The 21,149-nt window shown below is 35.2% G+C and overlaps 2 protein-coding genes across 3 annotated transcripts; one reads left to right on the top strand and one right to left on the bottom strand.

Moving 5' to 3' along the window:
• LOC109707729 (V-type proton ATPase subunit a3-like) lies at positions 627-12,498 on the top strand. Of its 2 annotated transcripts, XR_002215568.1 has the most exons (19): positions 627-1,037; positions 2,017-2,061; positions 3,891-4,013; positions 4,347-4,454; positions 4,907-5,017; positions 5,097-5,270; positions 5,939-6,076; positions 7,058-7,165; positions 7,356-7,463; positions 7,542-7,690; positions 8,349-8,502; positions 9,183-9,343; positions 9,752-9,958; positions 10,249-10,432; positions 10,788-10,871; positions 10,965-11,158; positions 11,655-11,714; positions 11,826-12,300; positions 12,390-12,498. XR_002215568.1 is itself a non-coding variant. In XM_020229237.1 (18 exons), exons 1-18 carry the CDS (start codon positions 882-884, stop codon positions 12,028-12,030), a joined length of 2,469 nt encoding a protein of 822 aa, XP_020084826.1. In that variant the 5' UTR covers positions 627-881; the 3' UTR covers positions 12,031-12,362. The 2 variants fall into 2 exon arrangements, 1 of the variants encoding a protein (XP_020084826.1); XM_020229237.1 differs by lacking the exon at positions 12,390-12,498 and having other exon boundaries at positions 11,826-12,362.
• On the bottom strand, positions 12,984-20,615 carry LOC109707730 (synaptotagmin-5). Its single transcript, XM_020229238.1, has 11 exons — positions 20,223-20,615; positions 19,143-19,244; positions 18,939-18,989; positions 18,465-18,585; positions 16,971-17,089; positions 16,672-16,770; positions 16,393-16,473; positions 15,771-15,856; positions 15,110-15,335; positions 13,838-14,005; positions 12,984-13,619 (listed from the first exon to the last, which is right to left on the bottom strand). Exons 1-11 carry the CDS (start codon positions 20,325-20,327, stop codon positions 13,251-13,253), a joined length of 1,527 nt encoding a protein of 508 aa, XP_020084827.1. The 5' UTR covers positions 20,328-20,615; the 3' UTR covers positions 12,984-13,250.

Below are 21,149 nucleotides of genomic sequence, written 5' to 3'. Positions count from 1 at the left end.
AAATTATTTTTAATAATTCTGCATTTTAACCCAAACACTACGTAAATAAAATTCAAATGTCCTAACAATGTAAAGAAATATACTCCTAATATGCTTTTTACTCAAAAATAACAAAAGCCCGAAATAAAATCAGTATAACACTTAAACACGTCGGACACAAACTGTTATTTTTCACTATTATTTCAAAGGTTAATGTTGGCCTTTATCTGATTTTTTAACTTTAATTTTCAATTATTTTTCCTGAATTTAATTTCTAATTATATTAGTGTTTACGTTAATTAAGTTTTGCAGTTACAAATGCTAATAATTTAATAAAAAACTACCATGCCAGCACTATATAATATTTATTTATTTATTATATTAATGCCACATGAGTATCAAATTTTGTCCTGTGATAACATTTGTTCAAATTAATAAATTTTTAATACGAAGCAAATAATAAAAATTAAAGACATATTTGCAAAAAAAAAAATAAAAATTGAAACCAAAATAAAATACAAAATTAGTAATAGACTATTTTAATGGACACTTAATTACATAAAAATGCTATTATTATTATTATTATTATTATTATTATTTATATATTATTATCATATCCCGTATAAGTCAGAGGCGCAAAATCGTGTATCTCATGCTCCCACGTGTACATTCACCACCACAAGAGGATAGAACAATAAGAAGAAGAAGGATCACGTCGTTGCGTCGCCGATCCCCTCCCGACCATTCGATCGATCCCTCTTCACGGGATCACCCTTCTTCTTCTTCTTCTTCTTCTTCTTCTTCTTCTCCGATCGAAGGGCATAGAGGGCGATTTGATCTCCGATTAGGGTTTCGATCGCGGAGGAGAAGCGAGTCGGAGGGGGTGGAGGAGGAGTAGAGAAATGGGGGATCTGAGGGAGCCGCGGAGGGGGTGTTGCCCCCCGATGGAGCTGATGCGGTCGGAGGCGATGCAGCTCGTGCAGATCATCATCCCGATCGAGTCCTCGCACCTCACCATGTCCTACCTCGGCAACCTCGGGCTCCTCCAATTCAAAGATGTAGGGTTTGATCCGCGATCGCATTTTTTCCCCCTTCTACTTATATCTATTTTGGTTCTTTATTGGTTGTTTTCATCCTTGCTATGCCCTAGAATGATGAATTGGCTGTTTGACCTATGAAATTGATGTGGGGCATTTTGTGATTTTCTAGGGTTTCTTGTATGTTAGTTTTGTGCGAGTTTGATGAATGGGGTGTAGGGACTTGAAAGGATTGTGAAAATGGGGGTTTGGGGATCTTTGACATAACTGGGAAATGGGTTTGATAGCCATACCGCATATTTGTAGTACGATTGTGCAACTCTACGAGGATTATTAATCCCTCCTCTAACTCTGGAATTGCTGTGAGACATAGCCACCTTCTGCAATGTTGTTAGCGTTTCTTGGCATGGTATGGTTTGTTTGTGCAGATTTAATGAGTGGGATAATAGTGGATTTGAAGGACACGGCAAAAAGGGGGGATGCTTGGGGTTTTAGGGAAGTTTTAGGATTCTCTGTGAGAGATTCCTAAAACTGCTTAAATAACTATTATTCTCTTCTTCACTGTTTGACATTTCACCATTCAAGGAAAACAACTATTTGTCTATTCTTTGGTCGGTTTTCTTCATCATCTTTGTTGTGCCATGAAGCCTATTTATGCTTTTACAGCAAGTTGATAGATAGGGCTTCAATTAACTTCTGGTGAGAGCAGTGCCTATTGGTTATTATGTGCAGTGTTTAAAATTATTAATTATTGTTATTTCAGGAGTTGTTGTTAAAAGTAAGGTTATCTTTTAGACCTTTACTGCCTTGATGCTTTTCTATATTGGGTCAATGATGACTTCACATGATGACTTGAAGTCATAACATTGTTTATCAAGAGTTTCAATTTATTGAACTTTTTTGAAACATAAATGCCATGCAGCATGATTTCATAATCTTTGACACAAATAGCATGCTTCTATATATATAGTACTTTCAATCTAACTAAGCATTTTTTCAGCTTAATGCAGATAAGAGTCCCTTTCAACGCACATATGCTAACCAGGTATATTCTTTTTCCAAACGATAACTTAACTTTTAGTGTTATTATCTTTTCTGTAATAGGCTAGAGCTAGTATTTCTGTATGCTGCAGATCATTTTGCTCTAGATAGTATTATGCTATAATCGAAATAATTTGAAGATTTGGATTTGAGTGCATGCCTACATGGATGTAATTGCTTTGAAAATATTGATTGCTTCACTGATCTTATCATTGTTACTTGCTGATGCTTACTCCAAGCATTTAGAGTTAATAAGGCTGTGTTAACTGCAAGTCATTAGTCATCAAGATTTTATGCACATGGGTTCTTTATACTCTGATGTGAAAGGAAAATTCTGCACAAGCTTACAGTCGTACACAAGTTTCTTATCATGTTTTGCCTCAGCATTTCTCTCAATTTTGTGGTGTTTATAATGAAGCAATATCTTTCATGTTTTTATAGATATTGATGGTGCATTTTCTAGGCAGAAACACTAAGGGTCCGTTTGTTTTGGTGTAAGTGGAGTGATGGAACTCGAGTTCCACTACTTCCGTTATTTGTTTTGGTGTAAGTGAAAAATGTAATGTAACTCAAGTTACGTTAGACCTCCACTTCACCTAATCTCGACTTCCTCCTCGAAAGTGCCGAACTTGACTTCCATCACACTCAACCTCCTCTAAAAATTTTATTGAACAGTAAAACCTAAACTCTACTTCCTTTATAATGGGTTAGAATTACCTTATTTATAATAAATTAGAATTACCTTTAAACAATAATAAAAAATGTAATTATATAATAGGTTAAATTTTATAGCGGTAAATTTATTGCTATATTTAGGAGATAATGGAATTCACTTACTTACATCAAAACAAACAATGGAACTCAAAAAACTAATTTTACCGGCACCAAGTTACATCAAAACAAACAGAAAAAGTAATTGAATTTAACTTTCGGACTGTACGAGTTACGTCAAAACAAACAACAAAAAAATAATCACACTTCAGGGAAACTCAAACACCACTACACTTGATTTACGTTGGATCTACAGATTCGTCAATCCAAACGTCCCCTAAAAAGAAAGAAAGCAAGAAACATTATTACAAATTATAATTATAACATTTTGAACTAGGACGCCTTAGAAGTTAAGCTTTTGGCTGTACACACATGAGGATTAAAATTTTTCAACTTTTTTTGGTGAATGAGCTGCTGTAATGTTGCAAGCTAGTGCAATCTGCTTTGTTTAAATAAGTTGACTGACAGTTATTTAGTGCCACTTGTTCTTTACAAGCATATGCCCTGGGTAGATTTATCAACGTTACTCCATAGTCATGCATAATTTACGTAACCAATTTTGTTAATTTTGCACTCAAACGTCTAGATATTGTATCTCATGATCTTATCATTTTCTTTTCCTTTGTCCTCTTGTTCTTATTCTTCCAGAACATAATGATCACTAGAAGGTTTTAATGAATTTGCAATTTGACCATAATATTGTGTAATTATTCTTGTTTTGGAGCATATGAAGCCCTACTTGAAATACATTGGTTAGTGGAGGTGAATATCAAACTGATTTGATATGAGATAGTTACCATATGTTTGATACAGTGTCTCATGCATTGATGTTGAAATCTGTAATGGAAGTCTGGAGCACTAACCAGCACATGATGGAAGGAAAATTTGTGTTTCACCCTTGTTATCATTAATGGATAATCTGAACGTGTTTGCAGATTTGAAATTCTGGTTTATGTTGATAGGATTCTTCCTCCTAAGTTGAAATTGATAAGTATTTCCTAAATGTCATGACTTCTGGTTTATGTCTTGTGAATCTAAATGTTGAATTCATTCTGCTTGCAGATTAAACGATGCGGAGAAATGGCTCGCAAGTTGAGACTTTTCAAGGAACAAATGACAAAAGCAGGCATAGTACCTTCCGCAATGCCTGTGACACAAACTCAAGTTGATTTTGATGACTTGGAGGTATGTTTAATGTTGAGTAAACGGCTATTCTCAGATTCTGTCTCCTTAGGCTTAGTTTGATACAAGTGAGAAAATGGGTGAAATATTATTTTTTTTTTTTATTCACTGCTCTGTATTTCTGGGTACAAGATGGCTTGTTACCAGACTAACTGCAGTATCATAGGGCTTATTTTGTTTGCTTGCTGTTTACTTTTTTTAAAAAAAAAGTTTGGAGGCCTTCCATCTCTTGTTCTTTTGAGGGAGTCTCTTTTTGATGGGATAATAATTGAGATAAAACTTTGCCTTTCTGCATAGTGCTGTAGGGCTTACTATTTCTCTTAATGTGCATGACAGATAAAACTCGGTGATCTTGAAGCTGAGTTAATTGAAGTTAATGCAAATAATGAAAAGTTGCAACGTACTTATAATGAATTACTGGAATATATGCTAGTTCTACAGAAGGTATGGCTCTTTTCTTTTTTGCTTATGTGAAATCGATTCTGGAAGTTAGATGATTCTTTCTGTTGAAGTTTGATTCTCGCTCTCTTGCCGCTAGCGAAGAAGAAACTTTATTTGGAAGTTAGATCTTCTTGCTAGCAAAACTTTCGCTTCATTTCCTCTATCTCTGCATTCTTGGTGGAATTGTTTCCAAATAATACCTTGTTATTGAATTGATGCCCATTTTACGGACACATCCATTTTAAGAATTCATCATCGGCTGCTTTGAAAGATTTCCCTCTGTAGACATATGATAGTTGATTGACAGCATAGAAAGGGGTTCTTCCATATCCCAAATTCCACACTAATGACTGCTGTAATTGTTGAATTTCTGAAAGTACATCTGGCAAATTGTAAGTATTACATGTACTTTCATTTTTCTATTATGTTAACTATCAATCTGCTTTATTTCCCAGGGTGGTGAATTTTTCCAATCAGCTCAAAGCAGAGCTACAGCCCAACAGAGGGAAATTGAAGCGCATCAACCTGGCGATGCTTCTCTTGACAGTCCTTTGTTACTAGAGCAGGTATAATTAATTATCTATCAGATTCTCTTTTTATTATCTTGTTATTTTCAATATTAACGCAAAATGTATTTTCTTTCAGGAAATGTTAACAGATCCGTCAAAGCAAGTAAAACTTGGGTTTATCAGTGGTCTTGTTCCGAAAGACAAGTCAATGGCTTTTGAAAGAATCTTGTTTCGTGCTACCAGGGGCAATGTGTTCATTAGACAAGAGCCAATTGATAATCCAGTCACTGACCCAGTGTCAGGAGAAAAGGTTGTCTTCTTGCCACAAATTTTATCAGAACGGTTGCTATGTGATCACCTAATTTTTTTTCCTCAAGAACTATAGATTAGTGTCCATTTATGCTTGTATTTTTCTGTTTACTTACTACCTATCCTAGCATTCATAATTTCATAATGTGGTACCTTTCCTTGAGAATCATTGTCTTGTGCTAACGTATTCTTATTGAATATTCCTTCTGAAACACTTCTTATATCTAATAAAAATATTGACTAATGTCAATTAGAGTGTAGAAGGTGCTTGAATGGAGTAAAAGTATGCAATTAATTTATATCTGTAGCTTCTAACTGAAGGCCTCAGTTGTGGAGTATGCAACTAATTACAGTTGAAACTTCTAACTGAAGGCCTTAGTTGTGGAGTATACTACTTTGGTAGATGAAAGATCTAATCCAAGATGAGACCTATACGATATTCTCAGAGAATTTTGCCTGCTTTATTCACATTAGTATTTTTCTCTATATTCAAGTTTGTTTTACTATTATTATAATATCCATCTTTTTTCTTATCATGGTCGTTACCAGGCATGTAGTATCGGAAGTTAATATCTTTCGGTGTGCCTAATATTAGGAGGTAAATCGGAAGACTGGTTATGTGGATATAATTGTGTGCCAATTTGCTTACTTGAATTACACTATCCATAGGTTGCAAAAAATGTATTCATCATCTTTTACTCTGGGGAGAGAGCAAAAGCCAAGATTTTAAAGATATGCGAAGCTTTTGGAGCAAATCGTTATCCGTTCACTGAAGATATAGGCAAGCAAATGCAGATGATTCTGGAGGTTAGTACTTACTCATCCTTATTTCTTACTACTAGATTCTCTTTTTTAAAATGCTTAAATCAGTTTTAAATCTGATCTTTTGTAAAGCTTTGGAAGTTTCAGCTTTTAAATCTGATCTTTTCTTTTTAGCTGATGGATGTGATTGTCAACATGTTTGTCAAGTAAATATGATCATTTCTAGTGATTCTTACATATACCTTTTACTGTAACTTTTAGTTACTGTAACTTAGCTTCAGTTTCTTAATATTTTTTATTTACCATTTTGTTTTTTTTACTATATAAGGATTTAAGAGATGTTTGCTTGCATCTGATTGCCTTTTGACGGAATGCTATATTTGAAAGTGGCTGGTCCACAGATTACTTATCAATTTACTAGCTGTATGAATTTTTTATTGTGGTAGTGAGGGTAATAAATGTATTTGATTTGTATGTGGCAATGATAGCAAACTCTCAGTGCTAGTTGTATTATTATTTCTTTGAAGTTGCAGTTGCAGGCCAATACACTTATACACCATAATGTTACGGTTCAGCATTTCAGTTACAACTTGACACAGAGAAGGTAGTTTGTCAGATGGCACGAATGTTCTAATGATCGTTTAGTTACGAATAGTATTAAAAATTTAAAATGCATTATTCACTGTTATGATGCTCCTATGGTTCTGCATTTTGCAAATGCATGGTCTTCAATGGTGACTAGTGAACTTGATTAAATTGCTTGTTTCTGGAGTAGTATTAGTCTTTCCATTTACTTATATTCTTTCTTCTTTTGTATGGAACAGTTTTTTTTTCGCTTTTTGAGCCGGACTTGTATAGCAGCTTATATGTCTTATCCTTTAGATTAGTAAGAAACAACTTTGATGTTTAGTTGAACGATCATAAATGTAAGAGTACCTTGTTTTTATTTTAATTTTTAATAATTCTGTTTGTTACCACTGTTGTCCTTTATGAATCAATAGTGTACTAATGGATCAATTCAATCAGGTCTCAGGAAAAATTGCAGAGCTGAAGACTACAATTGATGTTGGATTGCTTCATCGTGACACTATACTCAAAAATATTGCTCATCAGTTTGAACAATGGAATCAATTGGTAACTTTCTACTAGTATTCACATATATTTCTTGGAATGGAATCTCTCGTACTATAACCTCCCTTTTCTTTATAGCTATTTCTGAGTTATTAGTTGAATACTGAAAGTGTACAATCAGCAATACCTCGTGATTAAGCATATTTTATTGTCCCATAGTTCTATTCACAACTGAAGCATGAAAATTTTGTAGGTAAGGGAGGAGAAATCAATATATCACACTTTAAATATGCTAAGCCTTGATGTGACAAAGAAATGTTTAGTTGCTGAGGGTTGGAGCCCTGTTTTTGCAACAACTCAGGTATTTTTTTGGGTCATTTTTTTCATCTTGATGTGGTTTCTGTTTTGGGTTGTAATTGAATTTGAGCTGTTCGTGCAGATTCAAGAAGCATTGCAGAGGGCTACTCGTGATAGCAATTCCCAAGTGGGCTCAATTTTCCAAGTTCTCCATACTAGAGAATCTCCTCCTACGTATTTCAAAACGAACAAATTCACTTCAGCTTTTCAGGAAATTGTTGATGCTTATGGGTTAGTAAATTTACATTAAAAAGGATTGGGATTTTCTAGAAAAATTTTCCAATTAAAATGTACTATTAATTGGCAACGGAATAATCATGAAATTCAGTAATAAATTAGGCTCATATTCTGCTTTCCTCAAGTTGAGGACATGATCATGAAGACATGAATATGTTTCTTTTCTTTTTCTGGCTTATCTGCTACCTTCATGGAGATTTATTACATTGAAACTTTCTTTATCTGATTCCATATAATTTGGGGAGATTGGGAGGCAATGTTTTACTACCTTGACAAACATTGTAGTCTTAATGATGTCTGTTGTTCTTGTATGCGTCCATTGTGAAAAAAAAAAAAGAAAAGGAAAAGGAAAAGAAATATAGCTATCTAATAATTCTCTCTCACTCTTCCCCCCTCCAAAAAAGAAAAGAAAAAAAGAGGAGAGAGAAGAGAAAAAGCACGAGCACAAAACACATAATAATTCCCTCTTACTATTGTGTCCTCTTCTAAAAGAATATTGTGAATATTCTTTTTTTGCTCTTCTCAAAGAATATTCTAAATTTTCTTTTTTTTTAAAAAAAGGATCATGATGTATAGTTGATATTGAGTTTGGACCACATGGAAGTATATCTGCTGTTCTGACTGAATGTCAATTTATTGTGCCTATATGCAGGATCGCTAAGTACCAAGAAGCAAATCCTGGAGTGTTCACTATTGTTACATTTCCTTTCCTCTTTGCGGTCATGTTTGGAGATTGGGGTCATGGCCTTTGCTTATTACTTGGAACATTGTTCCTCATAGTCCGAGAAAAGAAACTATCTTCACAGGTCAGCACTTTAAATGTACACACTCTTCAGGTTTGCGAAAATGTTGACAATACATATACTTTAAAAAAATGGATATATTTTTCATATTTATTTACTGTGTATTAGTGTCATATCAATTGTATTTGGCTTGTTACTTCTAATTGCCAAAATTGTGAGTGATCTTCTTTTTAGGGCATGTGATTTATGGCTATGTTAACATTATCATATTATTCGAGTCAAGCTGTTCAATAAGGAACTACATGCTATCAGTTTTAATTTTGAATATTGTAGTATGACATATTGAGCTTCGGTAGTATTAAGGTTAGTTTTCTTGGTCCTGATGATTTTCTTTTTTTTTCTTTTTTTTGAGAGAGAAAGGTAGCATGCTACCTGCTTCGTTTATTTTTTTTAGAAATAAATTTGGTAATGTGAATCAACTAGGATTCGAACTTGGGATCTCGGGTACCAACCACCAAGCCCTTTACCACTTGCACTAGGGACAGTTGGTGTCCTGATGATTTTCTTAATTACTGAAAAGTTGAACTATATTTTGGCAATGGTTGACTTGGTTTTGTTGTTTGCAGTCTTCATTCTTTCAATGTACTATGCTGCGTTTCTTCCCTATTTTTCTCCATTTTAATTATTTGTTCTATGCTTCGATAGAAGGTTCAAGCTCATTAGAGTAATGTTGTGGTTAACAGAAGCTCGGAGATATCATGGAAATGATGTTTGGTGGACGCTATGTGATTATGATGATGGCACTATTCTCAATTTACACTGGATTAATCTATAATGAGTTCTTTTCTGTCCCATTTGAACTCTTCGGTAAATCGGCCTATGCATGCCGTGATCCGTCATGTAGGTAATGTGAAATTTCACGCGGAAGTGGGGTTAATGCACGGATGTCCATGTACTAATATCTGAAACTTTGAAGTCATCCCTAAATTTTTTATATTCTGCAATTCTATCCTTGGCGGAAAAAATTCTGACCGCATTGGAATTTTCCTGTGAAATGACAATTTTGCTTGTTTCGAGTACTGGAAGAGTCATTGTATTGAAGAATTAATATGGTCATGTTACTGGAAAAGCTTTTCATTTTGTGGTCAAAATTGCAATTTATGAGAAAGTTGAGGGACTAAATCTTGAGAATGAAAAGTTCAGGCACTAAATCTCATTATAGTGATGTCTATACATTTTACCTTGAACAGTGCTGTCATCTGTTTTAATACGTTGTTCTCATATATTTCTTCTCGCCTTGGTTTTCATTCAGTGATGCTACTACTGTGGGCTTGATTAAGGTGAGGCGTACCTACCCATTCGGGGTGGATCCTGAGTGGCATGGCAGCCGAAGCGAGCTCCCTTTCCTCAACTCATTGAAGATGAAGATGTCCATCCTTATTGGGGTTGCACAAATGAATCTCGGTATTATTTTAAGTTATTTTAATGCGACGTTCTTCAGGAACGGTCTCAACATCTGGTAATTACATCTTTGCGCCTGGTTTTTTCAGTTTACATGCAGAATTACAGTTTTGATGATTAGTGCTTTATCATAGTAGTTGGATGCATAACCATGTTGCAGCTTATAACGATCGTAATGCTTCTGAGATGATCACATACTTGTTGAGCAAGAATACACATTTATTGTGCTAATGGAAACCATTTCCCCGAAACCATTTCCCCCTATGATAAAAATAGCTCACTGCATTAGTACTATTTCTTATGATTATAAATTTATCTGGAAATTGTTTTGGCCAATATTAATTGCAGGTACCAGTTTATTCCTCAGTTGATCTTCTTGAATAGCCTCTTTGGTTATTTGTCTCTCCTCATCATTGTAAAATGGTGCACCGGCTCACAATCTGATTTGTATCATGTGATGATATATATGTTCCTCAGTCCAACTGATGAGCTTGGTGAGAACCAGCTATTTCCTGGCCAGAAAACACTGCAGGTTTGTTCACAAAGGCACAATTAATTCATCTTTATTAATCTGGAAATATTTTTGCATATTTCCCTGCAAAATACTCTATTTACAAATATATTTTTGTAAAACCTGAATATTCATATATGCGCTTCAGAAACTTTATGTTTATAAATATACGCTAGTAATGGACCCTCTATCAAAAGATTTTTCATTACAAACCAACTTCCTTGAATTGGATGACTCCCCAACTTAAGGTTATTTTGTAAAAGAAACTGCCCTTCGAGGGTTATTTTCTCTTTAAAATGGATGTTTTTGCAGGGAATATATGCACCCCCCATTTATCCATCTGCGCAGCTAACATGATTTATTATCATTTTGGTAGCTTGTTTTACTTGTACTCGCCCTTATTTCTGTGCCATGGATGTTATTCCCAAAGCCGTTGCTCTTGAAGAAGCAGCACCAAGAAGTATGTATTCATCGTGATGACCCTTCTCGCTCTTTAGGATTAGGGTGTTACATTGTACTTATCATGATGTTTATGATTGTTTGCCTGCATTAGAGACACCAAGGCCAAACATACACTGCGCTTCAGAGCACGGAGGAATCACTCGAGGTGGATCACAGTCATGATTCCAACGGCCATGAGGAGTTTGAGTTTAGCGAAGTTTTCGTGCACCAGATGATCCACACAATTGAGTTTGTTCTTGGTGCTGTCTCTAATACTGCTTCATATCTTCGTCTGTGGGCGCTCAGGTATGCTCCATTTCTGTCGACATTACTAGTATTAGAAATTCTCCCACATCGACTTTCATTTTTCTTCTAAGCTGATTAGAAAAGGTTTGTTCTTGTTGGTTTTGTTCTGGTTGCTTGCTTCTCACTTTCGTGGTACTTACAGCAGCTGTCCTTAATGTTTTAGTGTAGTTTCAGTTTCAGCCCCGACCTTTCACTTGTTCTGATTAGGTTCCTAATCTTTGCAAAAAAAGAAAAATCCCCTGCAATCTTAGCCATGATGGTTTAATTCTCCCATGGACAAACGTAAGCCAAATATCATCAGCAACTGCCGCAAATGACTTCTGGACTTACTGGGTTTACTTTGACAAATTATAATTTGCCTAGGAATTTAATACGAAGGGATTAGGAAGGCAACTATTGAAACGTCAGATGCTTTGGACCCCTGCTGCAATTTGACCCAATTTTGAGCTTTAACCTACGTGTTTACTAACTATCAATCGTTCTTTAATATTTGCAGTCTTGCCCATTCGGAGCTTTCTGCTGTGTTCTACGAGAAAGTCCTGCTCCTTGCGTGGGGGTGAGTCTTCTATATTATCCTTTGTATTCTTTTCTTGCTGTTGAGGTGTATTCTATTTTATTTTACCTTTTTTTTTTTTTTGCTTGTTAATGGCCACTTCCTGTTCCTTAGGTACAATAATGTAATCATTCTCATAGTCGGCATAATTGTGTTCGTCGCTGCCACTGTCGGCGTCTTACTTGTAATGGAAACATTGAGCGCCTTTCTACATGCTCTGAGGCTTCATTGGGTGGAGTTCCAGAACAAGTTCTACGAGGGCGACGGTTACAAGTTCGCACCGTTTTCCTTTGTATTGGTTGGCGAGGAAGACGAGTGAACCAAAGTAATCTCAGATATCATTTGAGAAAATAAGTGTGAGATTTTGGACTATATTTAGCTCCCTTTGTAATTTATTCTTCTATTGAAGGGAGTTCTACAATTCTGCTTCACTGTAACAAAAGGCTATGTGAGGGTGGATTAGTATCGTATTATCCGCAGGGTTATCCGGTTCCACCCTGGTATAATATTTATTTTGACATTCTGGGGCCTCGGAGAGCGCAATGAGGCTAGAGCGGGGTAATAAAATATTTCATCGCATCTGATGACGGTACATTGCTTGTAATAAGTGTTTGTTTATTTAAAATTTTTTGGTACACTCAGTTTTTGTAATTTTTTGTTTGTTTCATTTTTTTGCAGTTATTATTTTCGTGACAGTCTATGCATTTTGAGTCAGGTACAACTTTGTTGAACATAAATAATTACTTCTTGGGCCAGTCTATGCATTGTGGCTCATGTGGAATTCTTATTGCCTTGTGTCGGTGATGCTGATGCTTATTTTTGTAGCTGTTATTTCAAAAGAAAATGACATCAGTTAACTGCATCCATCTGTAACGAATTCGTAAGTTTCCGTAAACCCAAATTTCCTGTAGGTGTTAGTTTTGGACTCCCTCAATTGTCATCTGCTTGAATGGAAAAACTATTTGGAAGTTCATTCTGTTTTATATAATCCCATTCTATTTTCCGTTCTCATCTTTCTCATCGTGAAGTACTGTTTTTTAGAACCTGTGTTGCCATCAAAAATGTTATTCTATTTGACCGCTGTACAACACAGGCTTCTTAAAAAGAGAAGGAAAGTAAATTCGGACATACAAGTAGACTTAAATCCTGCGATAGTAGAGTGGGTCCGATGCGAAGTCCACACTAATATCCAATCTCTAGTGTAAATCATATACAATAACCATTCGAAATCTTCCTTCAAAACTGGATAAATAGATCTTCTGACGGGAAATATAACATAATGCAGAAAAGTTGGCAGTTCCAAAAAAAAGCATATACAAGCACATCAACCGAACAATTCACTTTTGCGATGTTGCACACAAAGAACCAAAGAACAGTTTTTTTTTTCAAAAAAAAAGAGAAAAAAAAAGAAGAAAAACTAGCTCCAATATAACATTATTAGTACACTTCGCGTGTGCCACACCACGTACATCATAAGCAAAAGGAACTAATGCATTAATAAACTTAACAGCCAACAACAATAGTTACAAACAGTTTGCATCAGCGCTCATCGCCTTGACCAGCCGGCGTGGCCGTGCCGCCATTCTTCTTCGAGCTACTAAACTGGCCGGTCACGCTCTTCCCCATGAACCTCCCGGCTTTGCTCAGACCACTGCTCATGGCCCCAAACCCACTTCCAACCAGCCCGGCCCCAGCCCCAAGGCCCGAGCCCACCAGCCCGGCCCCAGCCCCCAGGCCTGTGCCAACAAGCCCCACCCCTGACCCGACCAATGATGCGGCGCCGCCAAGCGCGTCCTTCGTGCTCCCGATAAGCCCGGCCTCCTTCAACTTCTTCCTCTCCTCTATGGCCCTCTTCTCTAGTTCAAGAGCCTCCAGCTGTTCTTCCTTCGTGAATGGATGATATAACACCTGCAATTCTCACAAGTAATTCGCCAGAATTAGAAATTGATAAAGAGGTGCAAGCAAAGATACCATTGCTGTGAAAAAGTATAACGTTTTTGTGAAAAAGTATACGGTCAGTTCAATTTCTGAAGGATGCTATTACTTTTTATTATTGTTTCCAAATAAAGACAGCAAACAGCGTGTTAGAATCGCAACAAAACTGAGACGTTTAGATAGAAAATAACCTTTATGGTGAGTGTCCCTCTGTCCTTCTTATCTTTAACCTTCAAGGTATCGAGAGATGATAGCAACCTCAGCTCAATTTCCTTGGAAGTCTCTGGTTCCAAATCAATCAAGGATAATTTGGCTATACCCAACCTCTTATCTTGTTGAAGTTGATCTTCATCAAAAACCTGGAGAGAGAGGAATCGTAATAATTTAATTTCACTAAACACCATACAGAAAACTTCCATTTGAATGCTTGATAACCGAGTAAAAGATCGATAGTAAATAAATGTTATTTGGGAATCTCCCATGCTGTTTTACTAGTTAAATGCCATAGAGTGCTAGGGATGGGCTAAATGTTTGCACAATTTAAGAACCAAACCTAATTTTTCGGCCGTGATTAAATGTCCACTTTTTGGCTCAACTTTTTGGGCATCTTAAGCTTTTCCAATCAGTTACCTACTCCAGCCCAAACAACGAAAGGACATGAACCTAAAACATCCAACTATATATCTTTTTACATATTATATCACTGAGTCGGTACATTGGTGCAGCTCACAATGTAAAATAAATCCAAAAAAATGGTGTGTGTTAGGGAAGGTGAACTATCTTTTTTCAAGCTGCCGAATTGTTAAATAAAATGACAAAGGAAGTGACAATTCTTTTTCGGACTTGACAACATACTTGGAAGCAGCTGCCCCTTGTTTTCTGTTTCTCCCTTTCCAGGAAGCAATAGTTGTAGCCTTCACTCACAACCATATCTATGGTCCTCCGAATGTTAATTTAAAGCTTAACTTCAAGATTCATTCTTTTGTGGCAAGGTTAACTAGACCTTACAGTTGGCTGTTCACCTCAACCAACTAATCAGAATTCCCAAGAAAAAATGGATTAAAAGAATAGAGAGTATGCACTAATGCACATATTAGATCGGTTGGACGGTAGAAACTAGGAAGACCTGGTAAGCTACTATTCATCTAGCCTTAACTGTGCAACTAAGAAGAAACTGTCTAGATGACTCCAGACAATATAGAACGCATGATTGCTGATTTAACAAGGGTGCAGCAAACTAATTTTATCTAAACAGACAAGAAAAAAAAAAAAAAAGAAGACCAAACAGTGAGCAAAGTGACAATTGCAGGCCTAGAAAAGGTTATAGTAAAAGCAATATACCCCACGTCCTATCTGAATGTAGCGAAAAAAATTAGCACAGAGAATCTGAAGTGAATCTAATAGAGGAAGAAAGGAGGATAAAGCAATGCCAATCAGTAACATAATAATAAACTAGACTGTACCTCAAAGGTGACATATTGAGTTTCCTTGTCTTCAGCAATGAGCTCAAACGACTCGTTCCATTCAGGATCGAGATTGTCATTGATAACTCTAGTTTTGACTTTGAACATGGGTCGTACATACAAAATCACGTATGGATCAGATTTACCAATCAGTTCCATGTTTTTCAGGGAATTCGCTTTTACTACTGTCACAGAAAACCTGCCCTGCGGTTTAAGCTCCAGCTCACTGCAAGAGAGAATGAAAAGACACAAGTATAATTACTATGAAAATTGTTATAATTTAGTTGGTTAATATGAAGACTACAGCACCACAAACTGAGGAACATAAAGATGATGTCTCTAATAGTAAAGTTAACATTGATGCTAACAATCTATCAGAAGACACGTAAAAGGAACTGGAGTAACTAAATGTTTTCAGCAAATTAATGGAAAAAGAGAATTTTTGTTGGTTGTGGAGAATAGTTAAATAGTTAGACTATTTGAGAGGCAAGAGCTTAAAATTTTCTATACAAGTGGGTCTTGATAGCAAAGGGACTAAGCAAAGGATGAGACACAAGAGTGCATTATTAAATTCTATGGTTGATTAAACGATCGCCAAAGGCATAGCTATGTACAATATGAATTAGAATGGCACTTTAACTGTTAGAACAATAAAGCTTACCTTATATCCACATCTACTCCACCCAGTGGAACAACAATTCTATGGGGCCACTGGAGCATGTCAGAAACAATTGAAGTCACTGTATCCTGCATAATAGAGGCAGAAACATTTGAGTTTCATTGTGAAGTTTTGAGCAAAATGTATGGAAAGTACCTGTACAATCGTCACATTATTGTTTAGTCCCTGTACTTTTCATTGAAACACTTTAGAATCGTCACATTATTGTTTAGTCCCTGTACTTTTCATTGAAAAACCTTAGTTCCTGAACTTTCTCATTTAATGCATATTCATCCCTAGATGCTATAAAACTCTGAGAATACATCTCTTTTTCTTAAAAAAAGATATCCTATATTCATGTTTCAATACACTTCAACAAGGAAATCATTTTTCAAGAGTTAAAATGGTTATTTCAGAGGAAACAATTAGCTTATTCTTGATACTCAGGGATGAAAGTGTACAATTAGCTGAAGGTTTTCAAATGAAATGTTCAGGGGCTAATTTACAATATCAGGATAATACAGAGAATTTCCATGCATTTTCTCTAACAATTTTTGCAAGAATTTAAGTATTTAACCATTACTCCATTAAGTGAGCAAATGAAAAAAAATTAAAATGAACTCACATCAATCATGTCTGAAAGCCCAGGAACAGCAGTCAAGCTTCCTCCTACGGCCTTCAGTGTGTAATCAATTCTAGGTTTCGGCTGAGACATACAAAAGAGTACACATGTCATTATACTAATGATGAGATTGGAAAAGTTCGATTAATCAATCAATATCTGAACAAGTCCAATAATATTGGCACAAATACAATGATAAGTAATAAAATTGATGCAGAAAACCTGCTTGATGACCCTTTAAAGGTATAAATTTTGCAAGCACAAAACAGAAAATAGGCATACCTCTGCAAGAAGAGCAACCACAACAGCTGAAATGCATGGAATCTCTTCAGAAAGTTGAAATACAATACGAATGACGGTAAAAACCTGAAGATCTTTTAGCTGCAAGGGGAGCAAGAAAACAAAGGGATCCCATTTCAACCAAAAAAGATACATGGCAATGAGAAATTTCTTTCACTTCAAGTAAATATACACTATTCAAGAGAAAAGGCAAAACCCCCAAAAAAAAAATAATAAAATCCAAGTACACTCTCGTTTATATGATTTGCTTTTATAAGATCTTAAGGGTTTCTAAACAAAACCTGAATGGGCAGTGAAGCAACAAGTGCTTCAACTGCAAGAATTATGCTTGGGTCTCCACCCCAGCGGAAGTCGATATCCATTGTAATTTGACCCTTTTTAAGGCTTTGAACACGAATCCCTTCATACAAGAAGTAAAAAACCACCAGTGAATAGTTATAAATTGAATATTCCAACATTAGTAGAAAAGAAAACATAAAAGGTAGAAAATGGCATCACTTTCCACACTCAAATCCACTAGGGAAAATCACTGAAGGACACTGGCAACTTAAGAATAAAGTAAGAAAAGGATATTGCATATATTCTAACAGATAGCATATCAAAGGCCAAACGAGCATCAAATTCTATAGGTAGATCTACTAATTTTCATCTTCATTTCTCATTATTTCATAGCCAGAATATTTTGTTGCATCACTTGAAATTTTGGCATGATCATTATTACGTTACAATGTCTTTAAGAAAATTTAGAAGCCCTTCAAAGTTCCAAATGTTTCTTTCTTATTATGTGCTTGTAATCTGTTATTGCTCCTAAAGTTCTATAATATCTATACTTTAGTCATATCTTTGAAGAAAGGCATATGGAAAGCTCTGGGATACCATTTTTGGCTTTTGGAGCATTTTGTATTAGTTTTTCTATCACAAAATGCAGAAAGAAAGACATATGCTGTGAAACAACAGTAAAAATAGAAAATAATAATTTCCAATGAACTAAACCTAAACCTAACTAACAAAGTCAAAGATGATATTCCCAAACAATCTTGTCTGAACAAGCTCTAATGATAAGTTAACAAACAAGCATACCCATGTTTTAGGAAATGGTGTATCTCTTATATATAAAAGGTTAAGACTATATAGGTAGCGTCAAAATCCTCTGCAATAACAGTACTTTCTCAAAATCTGCACAGCACTTGTATACTGCAGGTTATGATGCATAATCTAGGCTATACGTATGGTCGTAACAAAAGAACATAAAATAAAGTTAAAAAAATATACAAGACTTACCTGAACTATACCTTATTTTTTAAATGGTTATATGAACTATAAAACTTCTGATTTTTACTACCTAACCTTTCAGTTCTATTGATTTCAAAAAAATCTATTTTGTCCGACTATATTTGCTTCTGACAAAATGGATATGGATTATTTCGTCAACTATCAGGATATGCTGTTAAGTAACAGTATATTTCATCAAATGAAAACCATCTGCACCATTAAAGTCTCACAGGGAGGTAGTTAAATCAAATATCCTGAATGATTAGGTAGAAAAAATCGACATTTTTTGAAGTTCAGATACCGATGTAGAATAAGATGCAGTACGGATAAGGATTGTACATCTTTACCATAAGAGTCACCCAACTTATGAAAAAGGGAGATTCCCAAATTTCAGACTGATCACCAGCATACCTCAAACAACAATTAATCTAGAGTGTCAAATATTAATTTTTAAAACATAACAATGTAGATATTTGGTATTGGTACATGGTTTAACTACAAACCTTCAATCTTTGGTGCCACATTTCCAAGAAAAAATTTACTGAACTTAAGTGATGATATTCCTGCAGGGCGATAATCATCAAGTAGTGGTTCAACGGAATCTCTCACGACCGCTGTTGCTGCCTAATATCAGGTATAAAGTGAGATTAGCATGGAGGCGGAGTAGAAAGAATCAAAACTAGGCTTTTATCCGCCAAATAAATGACAGATTGTACTTGTGTTTTTGCAATGAAAGTAAATTATGGATGAGTGCATGTGCATAAAAATGATCAATTTTTTGAATTAAATGGCAACCAGGTTAACATATCTAACACAAGAAATGAATTAGAAAAACGCAAGCTTTCACCAGAGAAAAAAAACATTAACAGAAAGTCTTACAAATCAAAATTAAAATAGGAATAAACCAGAGCAAGAAACCACTGAGTGATTCACAAGTTGCTACAGATGTTCAAAAGCAGAATTAACGTGTATCTTACTTCTGCTATAAAAGGCCAAAGTTTACTCAATTGTTTGTTCAGCCATTTCACCTACATGGAACAAAAAGGAAGAAAAAAGAAACATAAGTCCAAACCACTGAAGAAATAATGTCCAGAAAAATATGTGAATGACCCCCAAAAGAAGAAGCTGACTTCAATGAGCTGAGCAACCAATTTGGTAAATTAAATCAAGTTACAGATAACCTGTTCAAATGCAGGAAAAGATATCCATTCAGGAAAATTGTCGCCACAGAGTTTCTTTAAATCATCTCTACTTAGAGACCCAAGAAGTTTGATATCTACAGCCTGTAAAATAGAAAATATAAGATTCAAAATTTAAGAAATTTTTAACTGTAAGTTGCAAAATATTTCTTTATTCATAAACACATACATTACAATCTCAAGATTGGCAATCAAAGAAGCTAGAGACAGGTCCAAAGTCCAAGCACACAAACAAATCAAAAACAACAAAAACAAATTAACACAATTGGAGGCGACTAGTATACAACATTTACATAATGTAGTAAAATGGTTGAGTATTAACTAAGAATTACAGGTCAAATTTAGATGGATAAGGTTTTGATGTCTCTGTTTCATGAAGTGTAAGTATTGTGATAATTCAAAAGCAGAAAATAAGGGCACAACTGATCTATTATTTCCAATTATAAGCCATTTACCAACAAGAAAAAGAGAATGCTAAAAAGTTGACATATAATGAAAAGTAATTTCCCCTTGTGTTTGATCTGCAATGAACCGTCAGACCATTTTGATCTAAATTTGTCAACCTATTAACTTAGCAGTAATAATACTTCTATACTAAGATATGCTTTATTGTACATAAATACTCACAGCCAAAATACAGTACACAAAAAAAAAAAAGTAAAAAAACTAAAATAAGTGTTGGTACTATTGATCATCGTCCAATCGATGCATTGCTAATTCATCATAAACAAGCCAAGAAATGAGATTTTTAGAACTATCTAATTCTGCAACCATCACAATTAGCAAGATATAACATCAAAACAATTCACCAATTGCATTAGCAATCTATAGTTTGATCAACTCTCCAATTAACCCCTGCAATTGAAAAGAAAAAGGAAAAAAAATCTTCTCCATTGCCATTCAGATAAACTAACCGACCCTTCCTCATAATCTCATAACAAGAATCTTCAAGAAACAAATAGAAACCCACTAGTTTTCTTGTCAAACAACAAAACATTTCCCATGAACATACAAATCGTAAAGAACAAATTAACAGATAAACCAAAGAAATCGAGCACACACCTTCGCGACGCGTTTGGTGCTCCGATGCCTCATCATGCGGCTCCACCCGGCCATGAGAGCGATTCCCACCAACGTTCCCATCACTATCCCCGAGATCAACCCCATCTCTACCTCTCCACACCCTAACCCTAATCCGAACCCTATCCACCACCTCTCCGACACCAAGAACCAACCAAATTCGTTTCTTCTTCTTTCACCACAATCCCCTCTGCTCCCGACTCCTTATTTTCCTGCAACTAACCCAAATTCCCAAAATTCGCACGGATCCGACCAATTCGAACACTCCGAAGAAACCCTAGAGATCAAAACATGGCCATGGATAAGGGAGAGATAGATGGCGATCGAAGTATAGAGAGAGAGAGAGAGAGAGAGAGAGAGAGAGAGAGGAGAATGCGAAGAGGAGGGGGGGGGGAGGTGAGAATAAGGGAAAAGTGGAGTGGCATTTGCGTAAAATGCGAAACAGTTATTTGCATTAATTTAATAGGAGGGGTTAGGATTATAATAATTATAGTTAATTAATTAATTAATTATAATAATGAGATTATGCCCGTTATATCATGTAGTTATTATTATTATATTATAATTACTTCTCTCTCCCCAAACGGAAACGTGTGGCCATGCGGAGTTAAAACGACATAATATATATAAATATATATATTTGAGAAAACTTTAAATATCACCCATATGGTTTTGTACTTTCTCACTTTAGTACTATGTGATTTAAAGCATATAAATTTAGTATACTGTGATTTTATTTTTTTTTATTATCTATTTCACTAATATTTTGTTAAATTATATATAAAAAACTTCAAATACCCACTTTGGTTAATCGAATATTCATTTTAGTACCTTTTAGTTTTAACTTTGTCGCTGATTTAACGAAAAAAAATAATAAAATAAATAATAAAAAGAGAAAAATAAAACCAT

Source organism: Ananas comosus, linkage group 3, assembly GCF_001540865.1.
Source record: "Ananas comosus cultivar F153 linkage group 3, ASM154086v1, whole genome shotgun sequence".
Classification (NCBI taxonomy): Eukaryota; Viridiplantae; Streptophyta; class Magnoliopsida; order Poales; family Bromeliaceae; genus Ananas; species Ananas comosus.
The sequence above is the reverse complement of the archived record's forward strand: the minus strand, read 5'-3'. Positions and strand labels throughout refer to the sequence as shown.

What these genes read in the sequence shown, in the direction of transcription:
- LOC109707729 (XM_020229237.1), top strand. Translation starts at nt 882, where the DNA reads ATGGGGGATCTGAGGGAGCCGCGGAGGGGGTGTTGCCCCCCGATGGAG. An exon ending in CTGTTTTTGCAACAACTCAG is followed by an intron (nt 7,464 to 7,541) that starts GTATTTTTTTGG and finishes CTGTTCGTGCAG; the next exon opens with ATTCAAGAAGCATTGCAGAG. An exon ending in CTGGCCAGAAAACACTGCAG is followed by an intron (nt 10,433 to 10,787) that starts GTTTGTTCACAA and finishes TCATTTTGGTAG; the next exon opens with CTTGTTTTACTTGTACTCGC.
- LOC109707730 (XM_020229238.1), bottom strand. Translation starts at nt 20,327, where the DNA reads ATGGGGTTGATCTCGGGGATAGTGATGGGAACGTTGGTGGGAATCGCT. An exon ending in TGTGGCACCAAAGATTGAAG is followed by an intron (nt 17,090 to 18,464) that starts GTTTGTAGTTAA and finishes TCTTGTATGAAG; the next exon opens with GGATTCGTGTTCAAAGCCTT. An exon ending in GGCTTTCAGACATGATTGAT is followed by an intron (nt 15,857 to 16,392) that starts GTGAGTTCATTT and finishes TCTATTATGCAG; the next exon opens with GATACAGTGACTTCAATTGT.